General features: G+C 41.0%; 1 protein-coding gene across 1 annotated transcript; it reads left to right on the top strand.

Annotated features, from left to right (window-relative positions):
- Window positions 1-8,520: 8,520 nt before the first annotated feature.
- On the top strand, window positions 8,521-22,243 carry LOC140469279 (uncharacterized). The gene is made up of 3 exons (XM_072565622.1): window positions 8,521-8,671; window positions 19,141-19,179; window positions 21,351-22,243. Exons 1-3 carry the CDS (start codon window positions 8,521-8,523, stop codon window positions 22,241-22,243), a joined length of 1,083 nt encoding a protein of 360 aa, XP_072421723.1.
- The last annotated feature ends 942 nt before the right edge of the window (window positions 22,244-23,185 follow it).

A 23,185-nucleotide genomic window follows, 5' to 3' on the forward strand; every position in this document is an offset into this window, starting at 1 on the left:
CTCACCAGAACAAAGGGCCCGATACCCAACATGAGTAAAACTAATGTAGTGTACAAAATCCCATGCAAAGACTGCACAAAACACTACATCGGACAAACAGGAAGACAGTTAACGATCCGTATACACGAACACCAACTAGCCACGAAACGACACGACCAGGTATCCTTAGTAGCCACACACACAGACGACAAGCAACATGAATTCGACTGGGACAACACTACCATTATAGGGCAAGCCAAACAGAGAACAGCCAGGGAATTCCTAGAGGCATGGCACTCATCCACAGACTCTATCAACAAACACATCGACCTGGACCCAATAAACCGGCCACTACAGTGGACAGCTCGAACTGACAACCGGAAGAGGCAGAGACAGGCCACTATAAATGCCGGAGGAAACAGCACAGAAGCGCTTCACAGGAGGCTCCCAAGCACTGAGGAATGTCACCTAGACAGGGGATGAAACGTTTGCAAGACAAATTCCCAGCTCGGCGAACACAACCACAACAACGAACACCCGAGCTACAAATCTTCTCCCAAACTTTGAAAACTGTCCTCAGTGAAAACTATCTGAGGGTGGTATCAAGGAACCCTTGTAAAAATGAAAACAACGGATATCAGGGGACACACGTTCTGCTCATTAGTGTCATACCTGACATATAGAAAGAAGGTTTTGGTTACTGCAGGTCAGTCACCTCAGACTGCCCTGTGACATTCAATGATGTTACTGTCAATGATTCTCCTGCGATCAACAGTCTGGCTGTTATTACTGAACACAACGTCAACTGGACTCGACACATTGGCTACACAAACAGACCAAGGCTCGGAATACTGATGCGAATAACTCACCACCTGTATCCCCTCAGCCCGTCCATCATCTGCAAGGAACAAGTCAAAGTGTGGTGGAATACCTCCTACTTGCCTGCATGCTGTAGCTCCAACAACACTCAAAGAACCTGATACCATTCAGAATAAGCAGCTGGCTTGATTAACGTTACATCAACAAGGATTCACTCCCTCCAACACAAACGCTCAGTGACCACAAAATGTAACATCCACAAGATGGGCTGCAGAAAGTCACCAAAGCACCTCAGATAGCATCATCTAAACTCACAGCCACTTCTGTCAAGGACAAGAGCAGCAAATACACAGGACCATCAACACTTTCAATTTCACCTCACACCATAAAATCCTGATGCCAAACTTCTTACCATTCTGTCTTGAAAATATATTGCCGTTCTTCCATTGTTACTGAATCAAAACATTGAAGCTAATGGCATTTGGCTTCATTCACTGCATATTGACTGCAACAGTGCAAGAAGGCAACTCACCACCATCTTCTCAAGAGCAACCAGGGGTGTCCTATAAATGCTGGCCAGCCAGTGACAGCTATATTCCACAAAATAAATAACAGAAAGAATGGTTATCTAAATCAGTTCTTAATTCTGCCTTTTACATTTCGATTTGTGAAAGTTTTGTGAAGTTAAATCATCCACAATTGTTACAGCAGCAGCACTTACAGCTCAATTATTCCCTTTGTGGTCAGTTTTTCAAAAAAAAATCAACACCTCACAGGCTTATTGTGAAGGTGTTTATTTTATCAGAGACTTCAATTAATACACTTTTTTCATCTTCACATGATAACTTGATTTCGTCCTCACTAAGAAAGACTCAAACAAGACAATACAACTGTTGGCAAACACAGATTCCTTGAAGGGAGAGGAACTGACTGATTGCTAGGCAAAAGGTGGTGGGGAACTTGATGAGAATAAACCCCCATAGTCCTCATGGCCAATAAGGTGCATCAAGGAACACTAAGGAATTGAGATTGGAAATAATCAGTGTATTGGTGGTTGTCTTTTAAAAAGCTGACATTCTGGAATAGCTCCTACGAATTGCAAGTTGAGAAATGGGACACCACTTTTGTTTTCTACATGCAGTCAAAGGGAATTATTGACTGGATAGACTGATACCATTAGTGGGGAAAATCTTGAAGTCCATTGGATTTCATCTGAGAGGCAGGCAATGACTGGTCAGGTAGCACAGGGATCCATAATTGACCTCATCTGTTCACAATACATATTAATGTTTTAAAAGAGGGAACTTAACGTCTTATCTCTGGCACTGCAGACAACACAAAGTTTGTTGGGATTGTAGGCTTTGAGGAGTCAGCAGAGATGTTTCAGTGTGTTTTGTATAAGTTGAATGGATGGACATTTATAACAGATAACGTAAAAGTGGATAATTGTGAGGTTACCAATTTCGCAAATCAGAAAGGCAGATTATTAGTCATATATTGACAGATTGATAAAGTGGGAGGTGCAATGAGACCTGAAACCTCATGAAGATTAACATGCAGATGAGCAGAAGGAGAAGAAGAGAAGTGACATGTTGGCTTTCATGACGAGTGGATTCCAGTACAAAGCGTAATTATCTACCACTGTTGCATTAATCCCTGGCATAGCAGAACAGTGGCAGAAGAGAGGCTATCAATTAAGATTATGCTCACTGGCCTTCAGATGGATGAGAGGGGATCTCATCAAATTTCTAACATTGGAAATAGGCCTGGGCAGGTTAACAGATGGAGGACGTTTCTAATGACCTGTGAGTCCAGAATCGTTGTCGCAGTCGATGGTTAGGGCATAGGTTTTTCAACACTGAAATAAGTGGAAATTTCTTCACCCAGAGAGTGTTGAGTCCATGTAATTCTTCGGCAAAAAGGCTGTTCAGGTGAAAACATTCATGAAGGCTTCTGAAATAGTCTATAGATCACATTAGGCTGGTACAATTGCAACATTTAAGAGGCATTTGGATGGGGATATGAATAGGAAGGGTGTGAAGGGATAGGGGCCGAGTGCTGGCAGGTGGGACTAGATTGGGTTGGGATATCTGGTCGGCATGGACGGGTTGGACCGAAGGGTCTGTTTCCATGCTGTACATCTCTATGACTCTATGATTCTATGGGAATCAAAGGATCTGAGAAGGAAGTAAGAGCAGTCTACTGAGATGGCCAATCATCCAGAATTATACTAATTGTTCAGGCACACTTAGAATGTCCTACTCCTGCTCCCAACTGCTATGTGTAATGATCTGCCACATTGGCTGGGTTTGACGAGACGTGTTCCATGGTCCAAGGAAATGATCTTCTCGAAGTTTACAACAATAATCTCTTGTGAAAACATGGAAACTAAAGTCATTTGTTGTTTGATACAGCACAGAGGTGACCACAGAGGTAGATCCCATCTTTCCAGGGTCCTTTTCTATTTTGTTCCTGAGTTTGCTGTAGCGTGGTAAGCTTTCTCACAAACCCGAAATGGATCAGGCAGATCTCTTCCCCCACACCCACTCAGGCTGTGGTCTCAGAGCTTCCACACTCTGCAGCCTCTGCTCCATTTTATTGTGCATATTCAAAGCCAAGATACATTGTAACCACATTCCTAAAGCTTCATTCTGAATTGTGTTTTCAAACTCTACGGTCTCCCTGAAATATCTCCAGCAGTTCACACCACAAACTCCAGCAAAAACATTCAAGTCCTTCCAGTATCTTTCCAGAAACAGAATTAATTGAAATGCCTATTTCCAGCAATTTATTTGATGGGTCCGTAGCAATAATACTTGAAGGGCTTCAGCATGTTGCTGAACACATGATCAGATCAGAGTAAAAGGCGTTCCGTGGACAGGCACAGAGCGAGTTTTAAACCTGTGAATCAATGTGCGGCTGAAACCCTTTTCCAATATGGAGCTTTACATCCAGCTCATGATGTATAGGGTGATACCACAACACATTCAATTTCATTTTTTCTGAGCTTCATAACATAGCACTGCATCACAGGAGCAAAAGAACGAGGATAGGGAAAGATACAGCAAGGAAAATCATTCACCGTATAATAGAATAGGGCCATTAATTACTGCAGAATGGTTGCAGAAATATGGGGAACAATCCGTGTATTTGGACTAACTGGAGGAGTGCGGCCTTCAGGTGTCCAATTGCAAAATGAAACAATTAAATAATGAGACTGCGACATCATGTGAAATGATCAGTTATATAGTAATTTGAATTCACCTCGCAGAATGAGTCGAGAGTAACCAAACCAGGCAGAAGACACTTTGTAGATCACGTTGATGCACTGGTTAATGAGGTGGACTATTTGCAGATCGTACATGGGCATAGATTGTTCCATATACCTGCAGTGGTGAGTGGAGGCAGTGAGGTCTGCAGATGCTGGTGATCAGAGTTGAGACTGTTTTGCTGGAAAAACACAACAGCACAGGCAACATCCGAGGGGCAGGAAAACTGATGTTTCAAGCCGGAGCCCTTCATCAGGAATGTGATAGTGGCCTAGCATGGGGAAATTTCCAGGTCCAGCTGCAAATGACTGAAGTGGTGCTTCCATGCGTTCATGTCTCTGCATCTGTGAAACAGCAGCAAAATACAAGTACTGAGGGAGTGCAGATGTGAAAATCACTATTAGAGACGGAGCAGAGGGAAATCAGTTTAAACATAAACAACTCTCAGAGATTTGGGAAAAAGACAGAACGAGACAGACAGCGATATGATGAACAGATGTCTTCACGTGTGTGAGAATTTTAAACTGCAGACACTGCAAGATTTAACAGCAATATACATTGAAGCTCACAGGAAAGACAAGGGGAACGGATTTCAGTCTAACCTCTGGGAAGAGTTGCGGAATCTTTGGGTGAGCTTTGGTGATGCAGTTTTGTGAATGGGAACGGGGTCAGCAGAGTCCTGGGAATACCGAAACTGGATTTCACATTTCATGCTTTAAGCAGGGGCTGGGTTGATCCAGTGAAAGATGTTCTTGTGGGCTTAGTGAATACAATTAATAATGGTCAGGATTTGTGGCCAGAAAATCAGCCCAGGGAGAAAGGAATCACTGCATATGTGGAAACGCTGTTGCACTTTCAGATATTGGCCAGGGATGGAATGGACTCACATGAAGGAAATGTCGTTTTTTCGCCAGAATAGGAAACAGTGATTTTTATGTTCCTAATATGTAACGAATGATGACAGGAACACAATGATTCATAGTTTACAGATACAGCTGAGCAATCACCCTCTTGTGTGTCGACCAGAATCAATGAGAAGACAGACAGTTAGCAAGGGTTTGCAGAGTGGAAGATGAATTCAGATTCTCATCAGCAGTATTAATGGCGGCACGGACAGTAGAATAACAGAAAGAATACCAATACTGTTACACATGGTTTATAGAAATAGCAACCAGGCAGTGAGACTTACCAAGAACGCCAACAATAGCCAGGATAGGATAATAAAAGAATTCAGTCATGTACACTATGTATCGAATTCACAGCGATAATGGAATCTTATCATAAAAAGCAGAAAGGGCCAACAGATCCCAGTATACAGTCCTGTCCATTTCTGTAACATTCATGTCCAGCATTATTAGATTCTGGTTCATTGATGAAATATTCCAGCCAACTTTATTCTCAGATTCTAATCTCTCCTTTCACCGTGTCTGGAGCTGTTGAGTGTCGGATGTGATGCTGCCACTGACTCTATGGAATGTCATTTTGAAATGAGCCTGTTTTAACAAAAAAGTGAATTACTCCAGGGTCACAGATAGAATCGATGGAGATTAACATTAATTGCAGTCACTAAACAAACAGGTTCATTTCAGCTGGAAAACATAGCAGTAGGTGAGGAAGTGGAGAGATTGAAGTGAAGGTAGGTGTTAGAATGAATAAATCCAAAAGGAAGGACAGACAGAGACAGGTTAATGAACACACTTGTATTAATGGGCTGAAGTGTGTTTATTTCAACACAAAGAATACTATGAGTAAGGCAGATTAACTTAGAGCCCATGTGAGGACATGGGGCTATGGTATTGCGACCATTACAAAGATTTGATTGAGACAGGGACACCGAATGGCTACTCAAATTTCTAGGGTTTCATATTTTGGATGAGGATGACAAGAAGAAAAAAGAGGTGGAGTACTTGCATTCCTAATTAGGGAGAATGTCACTGCTGCACTCAGAGACGAGATATCCAATGAGGAAATATGGCAGGGGCTCATAAATAAGATGGGGACAATCACACTATTATGATGATTTCACAAGCCCCCACAGGCACTAACACGTTGATGAACACCTACGTAGGGGGTTTCTGGAATGATACAATAATAACAGGGTTGTCAGCGTAGGTGACTTTGACTTCCCCAAGATTGACTAGGATTCCCTTAAAGCAAGAGGCTTGGATGAGACAGAATTTTACAGTACATCCATGAGAGCTTCTTGAAATAGTATGTGAAAATTCCAACTTGAGGCGGGGCCATACTGGACTTTGTACTGGCTAATGAGCTCACCAGTTGACTGACCCACCAGTGGGAGAGCAATTTGAAAACAGTGATCAGAACTGGTTAATGAAGAAATTGAGGGTTTGGAGACACCGGTCATGACGAACTAACATATAAGGTCTGGATGTCCAAGATGACGATGAGGTGTTGGGTTCAAAAACATAAGTCTCGGAGGAGGTGGAGGCCGTGGCTGGTGACCCAAACATATGCTGGAAGCCCCTGGACCGGGGGTTGATAGGGCGGTATTGCGGTATGTGAAGATGGGTTCACTGGGGCAGGAGCAGGCTGAGATGATGGATTGGCTGGGGCAGTCAGGCTTGTGAATCTTGGAGGGTGGGCAGGAGTCTTGGTGGAAAAAGGAAGCTCAGAGGCAGAGGCTATGAAAGAAAAGTTCAATGTCACAACGCATTTTTGCAAACGGTGTTACATTGGAAACTAAATAACAAACCTTCTAACTGGCTGTCACTGAAGAGCATGTGATGAACTAATTGGTTGGAAGGTGTAAGCGTTAACACTGACTTCAAGAATTTACACTGGTGTTTAACCCAGTCATTGCACTGGGTGTTACCACCAGGATTCAGAATTAAATCACAACAGTTTGTGCAGATTCAATGTTAACTTTCAGAGTCCTACGTGTTTAATTACACCTGATCTCAATAAACTTTAGGTCTGCTTTGATGTCATAACTGTCAGTCTAGTGAAGGGAAAAGGCCATTCAATGTGTCTTCAACTCCTGCTCTGGGTCATCTGGCCTCTCTGTATATGCAGTCTTTTAGCGCTATGGGTTATGTCGCTTTAATCAGTACATCCTTTCTGTCACTTATAACGCTGAGATCTTATTATCTTTTATTTTACTTCCTAACATTTCATCCTTCAGTGTGGAAATTTTGCACAGACTGGATGAATTCCTGAAGATGGTGAGTGCTGAAGGACTAAGAGAGGTTACAGATACAGAGAATATTGAAATCTGAAGGAGGTTATAAAAGACGGGTGTTCTGGAGAACGATGCAAAGTGAAGGAGGTTTACTGAGTCTCAAACAGATTATAATGTTGCAAAGAGCTGTAGGATGCAGACAGGGTTACAAAGACAAGGAGAGTTTATGTTTATGGCCAATGTCCTCAACTGATAGGGTGTGTCTGGGTTTGGAGTTTGTTACAAAAATATGGAGGGCCACAGGGCCTGGACAGCTTTACGGCACTATCGAGGATTGTAGAAATGATGACAGCTTATTAATTAACATGATGCATATGGAGAATTATCTGGAGATTGTACAAGTTATCGTTAAATCAGGACATCACCGAAATAAGGAGCGTTTCCTTATTTGAAGATGATTGCATGAGAGCAGCGTTGTGTTGCTGCTATCATGCAGTTCACTGTGATAGAGGTTGTTCTTACATCAGGAAGATGTTACTGACAGGGAGAGTAGAGGATTGTAAAGCATAGGTGAGATAGAAAATAATGAAATGCTTCATGTAATTAAAGAAAGATAAATAAATGTTTTTAGCATCAAGTCAATGGTTTGCAGAGACCTTCCAGGCAGCCTGTGCCATCGGGATCTAGTGTTTGTTAGACTTGTGATAATGACTGAAATAAAGACAAACTTTCGAGTTAATGCTGATACAAACAAAGACAGCAGAGTAGGAATACTGGAGGGTGATATTCATGGAATTAATGATGATAAAACCATAAGACATAGGAGCAGATTTATACCAATCAGTCAATTGAATTTCCATCCAAATTAGTTGATCTGATAATCCTTAAGTCCACTTTGCTCTCTTTGGCTAGATTGAAAGCAATTAATTTTAAATCTGATGATGTTGACAAGTTTAAACCAATCAAATTGTAAAGAAATCAATATGTTATTGGCGGGAAAGTGACAGGGCATTTGGACGGAGAGAAGAGAGCCAATTGCCATCTGAAGAGATAAGAAACCTCTATTCTCTCAGAAAAAAGAAACACAATTTATTTGTGAAGGTACACGGTACATTTATCGAGCATTCCTAACATCACAATTCGACTGAGAGAGGTGTTCTGGGTGTTTCAGTTTTAATTGTCAGAGAGATGACAACCTTCCCTTCGTAACAGTCGGCTCATCTGGAAGATTAAGATGCATGGGATTCACGCTGACTTGGATGTTTGGAATTGGATTTACCGATCCGTATTGGACCTCTGCTGTTTGTGATATAAATGAATGACCTCGGTGAAAATCTACGTGGTTGGGTTATTAGGTTTGCAGCCAATACAATAATTGATGCATTTGTGGATAATGTAGAAGATTGTCAAAGGATAGATCAGTTGCCCCATATGGGTGGAAAACAGCAGGCGGAGTTTAATCCAGGTAAGTATAGGTACTGCACTTAGAAAGATCAGATGCTAAGGAAAAGTATCCAGTTAATAACTAGCCTGAACAGCTTTGATGTGCCAAGGGATCTTGGGGTACAAGTTCATATTTCCCAGAAAGTGGCCCCGCAGGTAGATAGTTTGGGAAAGAAGGCTTGTCTTTATTGTTCAGGGAATTGTGTGTCATGTTGCAGTTTTATTGTATTTTACTTGGGCCACACTTCGAGTATTGCATTCAGTTCTGGTTGTCACAATATAAGTAGGATTTGGAGGCTTTGTAGAGTGTGTAGAAGCGGTTTACCAGGGTGTTGTCTGGATTAGAATGTATGAGAAACAAGGAAAGGTTAGAAAAACTTGGGATGGTTTCTTTGGTACAGCGATGGATATGGTAAGACTTGGTAGAGGTCTCTAAAATTATGGGATGCCAGGATATGTTTGACAATCAGAAGGTGTTTCCCATAGTTGAAATGTCTCATACTATGGGACTTGCATTTAAGGTGAGATGGGAAATTTCAAAGGAACCATGAGGGACAGGTTTTTAAACAGCGTGAGAGACATCTTTGTTGGCGGTGGCAAATACAGTTGGCACAATGAAAGGACTTTTGGATTATCAAATGAATACACAAGTAATGGATGTATGTCGATCAAAGGCATGCAGAGGGAATTAATTTAATTTGGCGTTATGTTCGCCACAACATCATGTGTCAAAGGACCCGTTCCTGGTCTGTATTGTCCTGTGTCCTATGTTCTATGCAAGATTGCAAGATTTTTTAGATATCCTAAAGGTTACAGGGAAGCGAGAGTGGATATTGAACCACTGGAAATGTACCTGGAGAAGTACCAATAGGGAACAAAGCATTGCTGGAGAAACCTTGCCTCAGTTTATCCCAGTGGGTGACACCAGTAATTTACCAGAACCATGAGGGGTCTGGTAGAGGATTGAGTGCAGTGACCACTATATAGGAGAAGGTGCTGGGAATGCTGAAAGGTTTGAAGATGGATAAATAACCCAGACTGGATGGGTTACATCACAGGATTCCAAAGGAGATAGCTGAGGAGATTGTAAAGGCATTGGTGGTGATTTAGGAATCACTGGAGTCAGATAGCATCGTGAGGACTGAAAATGGCCAATGTTGACATCTCTGTTTAAGGAGGGAGAGAGGAAAAAGACAGATAACTATTGGCTGGTTAGCATGGCCTTGGTCATTTTTAGGACATTAGAGTTTGATTTTATGGATGCGATTGGTGAGCTCATGATAAATTACTGCCGAAATAGCAAGACTTTGCAAGGTTCTGCCTGACAGATTTGTCAGAATTCTTTGAGGAGGGAATGAGAAAGTTAGACAGAGGAGAGCCAGTGGACGTGATCTGTTTGGATTTCCAGAAGACTGTTGACAAAGTGCAGCACAGAAAGTTGTTGTGTGACGATGCTGATGCATTAACAAGGTTATGTTGGTTTTGTGCTTTTTATAGTGAAGTCAGAAAAGGCACAGATTTCAAGGTTTAAGGGCTACTTTGATTAGAGCGAACAGGTACTGTCACAGTCAAAATGGTTTTAACTTTAAAATAAAAAAAAACTTGCACAATGTAAGAGGAGTGGTCAGTTCTCCCAGCTCAGATATCTATGGTTTGGCAGTGTGGCGATTCACTGAATGCAGTCAGGCAGCTGAAGCTGCTGGGGGCAAAGAAGCAGGCTGGTTCTCTCTCTCTCGCTCTCTCTCTGAGTGCTCTCCTGTAAGACCCTGGGTTTGATTTTACCTTGTATACTAAAGCGTGTTTATGGGGATTGTTGCAAGCATTTGGAACAGCATCATTAAATTTGGATAATCTGTTGGGTTATCGGATACGTTAAGTTATTCAGTATTCTGTTCTTTTTGTTTGGTTTCATTTGGTAATCTTGTAAGGAAATTCTGTTTTGTTTAAAATTATGTGGTTTGACCAATTGCTTTCCTCCTTGAACCCAAACATGTGGAGCCCAGTAAATAGATAACTGCTGTCAAGAAAACAAAACAACAGAATTAATAATGAAAATATACAATGTGACTCGTTGAAGAGGACATGAACTGGAGTGATGAGGAGAATGACTGGACTGTTTGGAAGGAACAATAAGAATCACTCACAGGTTTCACTCTTACATTCTCAAAATGGTGCATTTATAAAAACAAATGGGGTTTGTGAACAGCATATTCTTTAAGTGTATGACTATTGTTTTTGCAAACAAGTTATTGCTGGTAATCATATGCTTAAGATGGCGATGAACAGGACATTCACGTCTCAGAGGGTAGTTAATATCTGCAACTGTTTAACACAGCGGGTTGTCAAAGTTAGAGCAATAAGTATATTGAAGCGAAGGCAGAAAAAATTGCAGTTATTCGTGGATTAAATGGCTCTGGTCAATGACACATCAACTGACTGTCCTCTGTCTGACCTGCTCATTTCCTCCTCAAAGAATTCTGACAGATTTGTTAGGCAGAACCTTGAGAAGTCTTGTAATTTCTGCCCCGTTTTATCATGAGCTCACCAATCGCAACCACGAAAACAAACACTAAAGTCCTTAAAATGAACAAGACCATGCTTACCATCCAATGCTTATATGTCTTCTTCCTCTCTCCCTCATTAAACTGGGATGTCAACATTAGCGATTTTCACTCGTCACGACGCTACCTGATTCCAGTGATTCCTGAATCGTCACTAATGCCTTTACAATCTCCTCAGCTATCGCCTTTGGAACCCTGTGATGTAACCCATCCAGTCTGGGTCATTTATCCACCTTCAAACTTTCAGCATTCCCAGTACCTTTTCCTAAGTAGTGGACACTCCACGCAACCACCTCCCAGACTCCTTATGTTTCTGGTAAGTTACTGGTGTTGCCCACTGGGAAAACTGATGCAAGGTTTCCCCAGTATTTCTTTGTTCTCAATTGCTACTTCTCCAGGTACATTTCCAGCGGTTCAATATTTACTCTTGCTTCTCTGCAACCAGATATCTAAACAAATCTTGCAATCTTGCATCGAACATACGACAATACAGAACAAGAATGGGCCCTTTGACAAATGATGTTGTGGCGAACATGATGCCAAAATAAATTAATTCCTTCTGCATGCCTTTGATCAACATACATCCATTACTTGTGTTTTCATCTGATAATCCAAAAGTCCTTCCATTGTCCCAACTGTATATGCCACCACCAACAAAGACTTCTCTTATTCTGTGTAAAAACCTGCCTCTCATGGCTCCTTTGAACTTTCCCATCTCACCTTCAATGCATATCCCATAGTATTAGACATTTCAACCCTGGGAAACACCTTCTGACTATCAAACCTATCCCGGCATCCCATAATTTTAGAGACCTCTAACAAGTCTCTCCATATACATCGCTGCATCAAAGAAAGCAACCCGAGTTTACCTCACCTCTCCTTGTTCCTCATACATTCTAACCCAGACAACACCCTGGTAAACCTCTTCTACACCCTCTCCAAAGCCTCCAATTGTTACTTATAATGTGACAACCCGAACTGAATGCAATACTTGAAGTGTGGCCGAAGTAATGCCCTATAAAACTGCACCATGACAACCTGACAGTTACACTCAATTCATTAAACAATAAAGGCAAGCATACATTGGGCCTTCCTTCCCACCATATCTACCTGTGTGGCCACAACCTGGGATTTTGAACTTATACCTCAAGAAACTTGCTACTTTTCCTTAGTATTTGATTTTCCGAAGTGCAGTACCCATACTTACCCGGATTAAACTCCACCTGCTCTTTTTCCTCCCATCAATCCTTTGACATACTTCTACATTATCCATAAATCCATCAATCATTGTATTGGCGGCAAACCTACTAACCCAACCATCTTGATTTTCATCCAGGTCATTCATTTGCATCACAACCAGTAGAAGCCCAAAACGGATCACTGCAGAGTACCACCATTCACTGTCTGCCAGTCTGAATCACCCCCTTCCAATATTACCCTCTATCTTCTCTGAGCAAAGCTATTCTGATTCCAAACAGCCAAATCAGCGTGAATCCCATGCACCTTAATCTTCAAGATGAGCCTACTGTTACGAAGGGGAGGTTGTCATCCCTCTGATAATTAAAACCGAAACACCCAGAGAGCAATACCTCACATTGTAATCTAATAAAGAAGACGAAGAAAGGTTATAACCTAACTCTCACTCCCCAATCTGTTGTAAAGAATTGAATAATGAAATGAAATTATTTTGCTCACTCTGAAATTAACAAATAACAATTTATTTTCCTGACTCCAACAGTGAACGAAATTGTAACAGAATTCCGAATAAATTTAATAATTACTTCCTAACTACTACCCATTCACTCACTGATTTAAGCTCTATTTATGTACTGCTTCAAAACTGAAGGTCCCACTTATATAAATCCAGTGTATTAAAAAAACGTAATTTCAAGCTTACTCTCTCAATATTCACACGGAATGTGTCTTCCAGTATATTCCTCTACCTCTCCACTGATTCTGTTGTTCGGGATCTTTTCTCTGTGAATTCGTCTGCTCTGAACACCTCTCTCGGTTGAATTGTGATGTCAGGAATGTTCGCTAAATGTGCCGTCTACCTTCATGAATAAATTGTGTTTCTTTTTTTTGAGAGTATCGAGGTTTCTTATCACTTCAGATGGCAATTTCTTCTCCTCTCTCTGTCCAAGTGCCCTGTCATTATCCCAGGATTGGTTTGGTTTGGATTGGTTCAAGCTTATCAACATCATCATATTTACAATTAATTGCTTTCAATCTGGCCAAAGACAGTAAAGTGGACTACCAGATCAACTCAATTGAATGGAAATGCAATTGACTGAATGGTATAATTCTGCTCATCTGTCTTATGGTTCTATCATCAGGAATCCCATGAATATCACCCTCCCATATTCCGACTATTCTCTCTCTATTTTTATTAGCATCAACTCGAAAGTTTGTCTTTATCGCAATCATTTAACACAAGTCCGTCAAACACGAGATCCCAATGCCATAGGAGGTCTGGAAGGTCTCTGCAAACCATTGACTTGTGAAAAGCATTGAATGGCCTTTTACCTTCACTATACCAACAGTTATGACAGAAAAGCACACTCTAAGTTTATTTAAATCAGGTGTAATTAAACACGTAGGACTCTGAAAGTTAACATTGGATCTGCATAAACTGTTGTGATTTAATTCTGAATCCTGGTGATAACACCCATTGCGCTGACAGGGCTAAACACCAGTGTAAATTCTTGAAGTCAGCATTTACGCTTGCACCTTCCAACCATTTCGTGCATCACATGCTACTTAGTGATAGCTATTGAGAAAGTTTGTTATTTGGAATATAATGTAACACTATTTGCAAAAATGCGTTTTGACATCAAACTTTTCTTTCACAGCCTCTGCCTCCGAGCTTACTTTTTCCAACAAGACTCCTGCCCACCCTCATAGATTAACAACCCTGACCGCCCCAGCCAACCCATCGCCTCAGCCTGCGCTTGCCTCACTGAACCCATCTCCACATACCACAATACCATGCTATCCACCCCCTCCCCCCCACCCCCGGTCCAGGAGCTTCCTGCATATGTTTGGGACAACAACCACAGCCTCCACTTCCTCCAAGGCTTAAGTTTCCCTGAACCCAATACTTCATCTTCTTCATGGACATCCAGACCTTTTATATTCGTTCACCATGACCGGGGTCTGCAAGCCCTCTATTTCTTCCTTAACCAATTCTGATCACTGTTTTCAAAATGCTCTCCCCTTGGTGGGTCAGTCAACTGGCGAGCTCATTAGCCAGTACAAAGTCCAGTAAGGCCCCTCCTCTAGTTGAAATCTTTGCATGCTATTTCAAGATCCCTCATGGATTGACCTAAACAATTCTGTCTCAACCAAGCCCCTTGCATTAATGGAGTCCCAGTCAATCGTGGGGAAGTCGAAGTCACCACGCTGACAACCCTGTTATATTGTATCATTCCAGAACCTGCCTACATAGGTATTCATCATTGTGTTGGTGCCTGTTTGGGTCATGTGGAATCATCATGTTAATGTAGCAGTGACAATCTCCCTAATTAGGAATGCAAATACTCCATCTCTTTCATCTTTTTGTCTCACTCATCTAAAACATGAAACCCTGACAATGTGAGCAGCCAGTCACGTCCCTGTCTCAATCAAATCTTTGTAATGGTCGCAATACCATAGCCCTTTGTCCTCACCCAGGCTCTAAGTTCATCTGACTTACCCATAGTATTCTTTTTGTTGAAATAAACACACTTCAGCCCATTAGTACAAGTATGTTCATTAACCTGTCTCTGCCTGTCCTTCCTTTTGGATTTATTGATTCTAACACCTACCTTCACTTCAATCTCTCCACTTCCTGACCTGCTGCTCTGTTTTCCAGCTGAAATGAACCTGTTTGTTTAGTGACTGCAATTAATGTTAGTCCCCATGGATTCGACCTGTGACACTGGAGTAATTCGCTTTTCTGTTAAAAACAGGCTCATTTCAATGTGACATTCCATAGAGTCAGTGGCGACATCACGTTCAACACTCAACAGCTCCAGAGATGAGGAAAGGAGAGATTAGAATCTGAGAATAAAGTTGGCTGGAATGAACCAGAATCTAATAATGATGGACATGAATGTTACAGAAATGGACAGGACTGTATACTGGGATCTGTTGGCCCTTTCTGCTTTTTATGATAAGATTCCAGTATCGCTGCGAATCCATTACATAATGTACATGACTGAATTCTTTTATTATCCTATCCTGGCTATTGTTGGCGTTCCTGGTAAGTCATACGACCCAATTGTTATTTCTGTAAACCATGTTTAACTCTATCGTTATTCTTTCTATTTATTCTACTGCCCGTGCCACTCTTATTACTGCTGATGAGACTCTGAATATATCTTCCACTCTGCAAACCATTGCTAACTGCCTGTTTTCTTTTTGATTCTGGTCGGCACACAAGAGCGACATTGCTCAGCTTCATCTGTAAACTACGATTTATTTCGTTCCTGTCATCATTCTTTACATATTAGAAACATAAAAATCATTGTCTTCTATTCTGGCAAAAAAACTAAATTTCCAACATTTGACTCCATTCCATCCTTGGCCAATATGTGAAGATTCAACAGCTTTTCCACAAATGCAGTGATCCCTCTCTTCCAGGCCTGATTTCCTGGACACAAATCCTGACCATTATTACTTCTATTTACTGACCCCACAAGAACATTTATCACCAGATCAACCCAGCCTCTGCTTAAAGTTTAAAATGTGAAATCCAGTTTGTTTACTCCCAGGACTCTGCTGACCCCATCCCTGTTCATAAAACTGCATCACCAAAGCTCACCCAAAGATTCCACAGCTTTTCCAGCGATTAGACCGAAATCCATTCCCCTTGTCATACCTGTCAGCTTCATTTTATGTTGCTGTTAACTCTTGCAGTGTCTCCAGTTTAAAATTCTCACACACGTGATGACATTGTTCATGATATCGCTCTCTGTCTCGTTCTGTCTTGTTCTCAAATCTCTGAGAATTGTTTACGTTTAAACTGATTTCCCTCTGCTCCGTCTCTAATAGTGATTTTCACAACTGCACTCCCTCAGTACTTGTATTTTGCTGCTGTTTCACAGATACAGAGACGTGAACGCATGGAAGCACCACTTCCGGACCTGAAAATATCCCCATGCTTGGCCACTATCACATTCTTGAATAAGGGTTCCGGCTTGAGACACCAGTTTTCCTGCTCCTTGGATGCTGCCTGTCCTGCTGTGTTTTTCCAGCAACTCTGATCACCACCATCGCCAGACCTCACTGTCTCCATTCACTAGTGCAGGTATATGGAGCAAGAGAGTGATCTATGCCCATGTACAATCCGCAAATAGTCCACTTCACTGACCAGGGCATCAGCGTGATCTACAAAGTGTCTTCTGCCTGGTTTGGTTATGTCTCGGCTCGTTCTGCTAAGTGGATTCAAATTACTATATAACTGATCATTTCACATGATGTCGCAGTCTCATAATTTAATTGTTTCATTTGGCAATTGGACACCTGAAGGCCGCACTCCTCCAGTTAGTCCAAATACACGGATTGTTCCCCATATTTCTGCAACCATTCTGCACTAATTAATGGCCCTATTCAATTATAAGGTGAATGACTTTCCTTGCTGTATCTTTCCCTATCCTCGTTCTTTTGCTCCTCTGATGCAGTGCTGTGTTATGAAGCTCAGAAAAAATGAAATTGAATGTGTGGGATATCACCCATTCATCAGGAGCTGGCTGTGCAGGTCCATATTGGAAAGAGGTTTCAAGCCCACATTGATTCACAGGTTAAAACTAGCGCTGTGCCTGTCCAGTGAACACCTGTGTCAGTTCCTCTGAGCTGATCATATGTTCAGCAATACACTGAAGCCCTTCAATTAGTATTGTAGCGGACCCATCAAGTAACTTGCTGCAAATAGGCATTTCAATTAATTCTGTTCCTGGAAAGATCCTGGAAGGACTTGAAAGTTTTTGCTGGCAGTTGTGGTGTGAACTGCTGGAGATATTTCAGGGAGACCTCAGAGTTTGAAAACACAATTCAGAATGAGATTTGGGAGTGCAGTTACAACATATCTTGGTTTTGAACATGCACAATCAAATGGAGCAGAGGGTACAGAGTGTGGAAGCTCTGAGAGCACCATCTGAGTTGGTGTGGGGAAAGAGATCTGCCGGATCCATCGTGGGTTTGTGAGGAACAGCTTACCAAGCTCCAGCAAACCCAGGCACAATGTAGAAAGGGACCCTGGAAGGATGGGATTTAGCTCTGTGGTCACCTCTGTGCTGAATCAAGCAACATCTGAATTTAGTTTCCATGATTTCGCAAGATATTATTGTTGGAAACTGTGATAAAATAATTTCCCACGGCCACAGAACACCTCTTGTCAAACCCAGCCCATTTGGCAGATCCTAATAAATAACAAATGGAAGCAGGAGTAGGACATTCTGAGTGTGCCTGAACAATTAGTTTCATTCTGGCTGATCGTCTGTCTCGGCAGACTTCTCTTACATTCTTCTCAGATCTTTTGATGCCTTGCGACCTATAAACTATTTCGGAAGCCTTCATGAATATTTTCACCTGAATAGCCTTCTTACTGAAGAACTTCACTGGCTCACCACTCTCTGCGTGAAGAAATTTCCACTTATTTCAGTGCCTAATTACCTTACCGTACCGCAGACTCAGACAAATGATTCTGGACTCACAGGTCATTAGAAACGTCCTCCGTCTGTTAACCTGCCCAGGCCTATTTCCGATCTTAGAAATTTGATGAGATTCCCTCTCATTCTTTTGAAGGCCAGTGAACATAATCTTAATTGATAGACTCTCTTCATGCCACTGTTCTGCTATGCCGGGGTTAATGCAATCGTGGTAGATAATTGTGCTTTGTACTGGAATCCTCTCGCCATGAAAGCCATCGTGTCACTTCTCTTCTTCTCCTTCTGCTCACCTGCAGGTTACCCTTCATTGTCTCGTACAGAAGGGCAATGAGGCTGCATTACACCTCCCACTTTATCAATCTGTCAATATATGACTAATAATCTGCCTTTCTGATTTGCGAAATTGGTAACCTCACAATTATCCACTTTATACGTTATCTATTATTAATTTGTCCATTCATTCAACTTATACAAAACACACTGAAACATCTCTGCTTACTCCTCAAAGCTCACCAGCCCAACAATCTTTGTGACGTCTACAGTGCCAGAGATAAGACGTTAAGTTCCCTCATTTAAAACATTAATATGTATTGTGAATAGATGAAGTCAGTTATGGATCCCTGAGCTACCTGTCCAGTCACTACCTGCCTCTCAGATGAAATCCCGTTTCTTCCGCTTCCTTTCTGTCATCCTCCAATTGGCACGTTCATCGTGTCAGTACACTTCCCTCAATTCCACACCCTTTTATTTTACAAGCTAATCCCTGTGCGGAACTTCTGAAAAGCACTCTGAAAGTCCAATTAAGCCTTACAATGGTTCGTTGGACCCACTTTATTAGTTATGTACACAAAAATTCAAATTATTTTCAAGGATGAATTAGTTTTCTTAAATTCTTGCTGAGTTTACCTGATCTTTGCCACTGCTATTAAATGTTTTCCAACGGACTTCAAGACTTTCCCCACTAATGGTGTCAGTCTAACCAGTCAACAATTCCGTTTGACTGCATTTAGAAAACGAAAGTGGTGTTCCATTTCTCAACTTACAATTCGTAGGAAATGTTCCAGAATGTCAGAATTTTGAAAGACAATCATCAATGCACTGACTATTCCTAATTTCAATTCCTTAGTGTTCTGTGATGCCCTTTATTGGCCCTGAGGATTATCAGGATTCATTCTCATCAGGTTCCTCACCACCTTTTGCCTAGCAATCAGTCAGTTCCTCTCCCTTCAAGGAATCTGTGTTTGCCAACAGTTGTAATGTCTTATTTGTGTCTTTCTTAGTGAAGACGAAACCAAGATATCATGTGAACATGAAAAAAAGTGAGTTAATTGAAGTCTCTAATAAAATAAACACCTTCACAATAAGGCTGTGAAATGATGATTGTTTTAAAAAACTAAACACAAAGGGAATAATTGAGCTGTAAGTGCTGCTTTTGGAACTATTGTGGATGATTGAACTTCACAAAACACTTCACAAATCGAAATGTAAGAGGCAGAATTAAGAACTGATTTAGACCACCATTCTTTCTGTTATTCATTTTGTGGGATATAGATGTCACTGGCTGGCCAGCATTTATAACACACCCCTGGTTGATCTTCAGAAGGTGTTATTGAGTTGCCTTCTTGAACTGCTGCAGTCATTGTGAAGTGAATGAAGCCAAATGCCATTAGGAAGGTAAGTTCAATGTTTTGATTCAGTAACAATGGAAGAACGGCAATATATTTTCAAGACAGAATGGTAAGAAGCTTGGCATCAGGATTTTACGGTGTGAGGTGAAATTGAAAGTGATGAGGTTCCTGTATATTTGCTGCTTTTGTCCTTGACAGAAGTGGCTGTGAGTTTACATGATGCTATCTGAGGAGCTTTGGTGAATTTCTGCAGCCCATCTTGTGGATGTTATACATTGCTGTCACTGAGCGTTTGTGGTGAAGGGAATGAATGCTTGTTGATGTAATGCTAATCAAGCCGGCTGCTTTGTCCTGAATGGTATCAGGTTCCTTGAGTGTTGTTGGAGCTACAGCATTCAGGCAAGTGGGAGTACTCCACCACACTTTGATTTGTTCCTTGCAGGTGATGGATAGGCTTTAGGGATACAAGTGGTGAGTTTTTCGCATCAGTATTCCGAGCCATGACCTGTTCATGTAGCCAATGTGTCTATGTGCCGAGTCCAGTTGATGTTCTGTTCAGTACTAACAACCAATCTGTTGATCGCAGGAGAATCAGTGACAGTAACATCATTGGATGTTACAGGGCAGTGGTTATATTGTCTGAGATGACTAACCTCCAGTAACCACAACCATCTTTCTATATGTCAGGTATGGCTCTAACCAGCAGAAAGTGTGTCCCCTGATATGCAGTGATTTCAGATTTACAAGGGTTCCTTTATCCCACACTCAGACAGTGTTGATTGAGGAAAGTTTCAATGAAAACTCTTGTTTCAAACTACCAGCAAACAAGTTATTTTAGAGCTGGGAAATTATTGTGGCAAGAATAATATTAAAATCGTATTAGAGGCAGAAGTGAACATAAAATGCTGTAGCATTCAATACAGACTCAATTTGGAAAGACTTGAATAAGATAAACCTGAAATAATACATTACAACAGGGTGAAGATGTGGTGGCAAAGTTTGAATGTGGAAACATAAAGGCTGAGAAGAAATGGAAACATTTAAGGAGACGGTCCATAAACTCTTCAAGAAGATATAAGAGACGTATATTAGATGATGACATGAAACTAGCAGTAGATCAGAAAAAGGAGTTCCAAAATTCGGAAAACATTTTTGAAGTACAGAATTGCTAAAGTCAAATGCTATTCTTCAGATGAGCTGTATTTATATTGCTACCATCTGTCTCAGCGAAAGCTAATTTAACCAATAATGTTGAGGTCACCTGGTGTCTGAGTTCATATGTATTCACATATAAAGTATTGTTTAACATACACTAAACACATAGAAAAAATAATGATGGAACCTTCACAATGTAAAATAGAAACTTACACCCTGTTATGAATCTTGTGGAATTCTGAAGAAACCTGAAAGACAAAAACCTGTGTTAATGCATCCTGATTGGGAATGGTCAATTTTTATTTACTGAAATGTCAACAGTTGTGTGTCATGTGTTTGCAGAGGAATGATCATGAAGGCAGGACGGCAGTGTGGGTCTGACCATGCTGGTGCTGCTATTGCAGAGGATTACGAGGATTATTTCTTCATCTAAAATCGCATTGAATTTCAGTAACAGCCATTTGTTGTCTGTTTGATGTTAATGACCATGTACTGCTCAAGATGACATGCATTGGAGATATATATCCATCCCAAGAGCAGTGAGAGAACAGGTTCAGAAAGCAAAATTAATGCTGGAGATTGTTTTTAATTGTGGCATGGTCACAGTGCACATTTTTCTTTACAGATGTAATCTGTTTCTCAGAAAAAAATTTATTTGTCTACGAAAAATTAAGTTTTCTCACCGGGTCTTTCTTTATTTATTGCAGTTAACTTAATTGCAATTGTCATCCTGTCCCAGGGAAAGTGTGGACTTTCCACTTGCACCACTCGTTACCTGGTGGCCATGGCATTGATGGATCTCATGGTCATTATCACTGAGGTCATACTTCGTCGAATCAACAATTATTATTTCCCATTGAATGTCGTGAAGCTCACTTCTATATGTCGACCCCTCTATGTTGTGATCCGTGTAGCCATAGACTGTTCTGTCTGGTTCACTGTGACTTTCACTTTTGATCGATTTGTTGCCATTTCTTGCCGGAAACTGAAAATGAAATATTGCACCAAGAAAACTGCAACTGTGGTTCTAGCCACAACTGGCATTCTCCTGTGTTTAAAAAACATTCCCATTTACTTCAGATATAAACCTAAGTGGATAATTAACAATGTAGAATGGCGCTGTTCTAATAAGCAAATCTACTTTAGAGATCCAAGGTGGAATGGATTTAGGATGTTTGAAAAGGTTTTAACACCATTATTACCATTCAGTTTAATTCTGTTATTCAATATTATGACAGTCAGACACATTTTAATGGTCAGTCGAGCCCGTATGGGATTGAAACATCACAAAAAAGACGAAAAACACACTGACCAAGAGATGGAAAGCAGAAGGAAGTCGATGATTTTACTCTTTACCATATCGGGCACCTTCATCCTCTTGTGGTTTGTTTACATTATATATTTTTTTGATTTTGATGATTCCATCGTCAGTTCTGATGGTATGTTTGAAGTGCTTGCCTATATGCTGAGAAATTTAAGTTGTTGCACTAACACATTTATTTACGTGGCTACTCAGTCCAAGTTCAGAGAGCAGTTGAACACCATGTTGAAATATCCCCTAATATCTATTCACAAATTTGTGAATAGACGAAACAACTGAGAGCAGCGCAAATATCCAAACAATAATAGGCAAGTATTAACCCCTGGGATACAAAAACAACTTCACATAGCTTTAAACAATGGAAAGTAAATGGATGTACGGGGTTGAGCATAGTTAATAAGCCTGGGCTATGGACAGGAGCATGGAAGAAAACTGGGTAAAGAATAAACATTGTCAACCAGAGGACAGGAAGTACGTGAGCTGAATGAAACCCCATGTTAGACAGCTGGCAGTCAAGGGTTAGATATTCAATTGAGAGGAACATGGGTAAAAAACATAGGAGTCAGAACAACTTACAACGATGGGACAGGCCGCAAGGGGAAGATCACGAGGAGACCAGTAAATAGAGCACTGCTGTTAAGAAAAAAAAAGAATTAATAAGGAAACCAAACAATGTGACTCGTTGAAGAGGACATGAACTGGAGTGCTGAGGAGAATGACTGGACTGTTTGGAAGGAATAATAAGAATCACTCACAAGTTTCACTTTTATATTCTCAAAATGGTGCATTTATAAAAACAAATGGGGTTTGTGAACAACATATTCTTTCAGTGTATGACTATTGTTTTAGCAAACAAGTTATTGCTGGTAATCATATGCTTAAGATGGCGATGAACAGGACATTCATCTCTCAGAGGGTAATTAATATCTGCAACTGTTTAACACAGCGGGTTGTCAAAGTTAGAGCAATAAGTATATTAAAGCGAAGCCAGAAAAATTTCCAAATTTCGAGGATTAAATGGCTCTGGTCAAAGACACGTCCACTGACTGCCCTCTGTCTGACCTGCTCATTTCCTCCTCAAAGAATTCTGATAGATTTGTCAGGCAGAACCTTGAGAAGTCTTGATATTTCTGCCCTATTTTATCATGAGCTCAGCAAGTGCAACCATGAAAACAAACACTAAAGTCCTCAAAATGACCAAAGCCATGCTTACTAGCCAAA

This window comes from Chiloscyllium punctatum, chromosome 49 (genome assembly GCF_047496795.1).
Source record: "Chiloscyllium punctatum isolate Juve2018m chromosome 49, sChiPun1.3, whole genome shotgun sequence".
Classification (NCBI taxonomy): domain Eukaryota; kingdom Metazoa; phylum Chordata; class Chondrichthyes; order Orectolobiformes; family Hemiscylliidae; genus Chiloscyllium; species Chiloscyllium punctatum.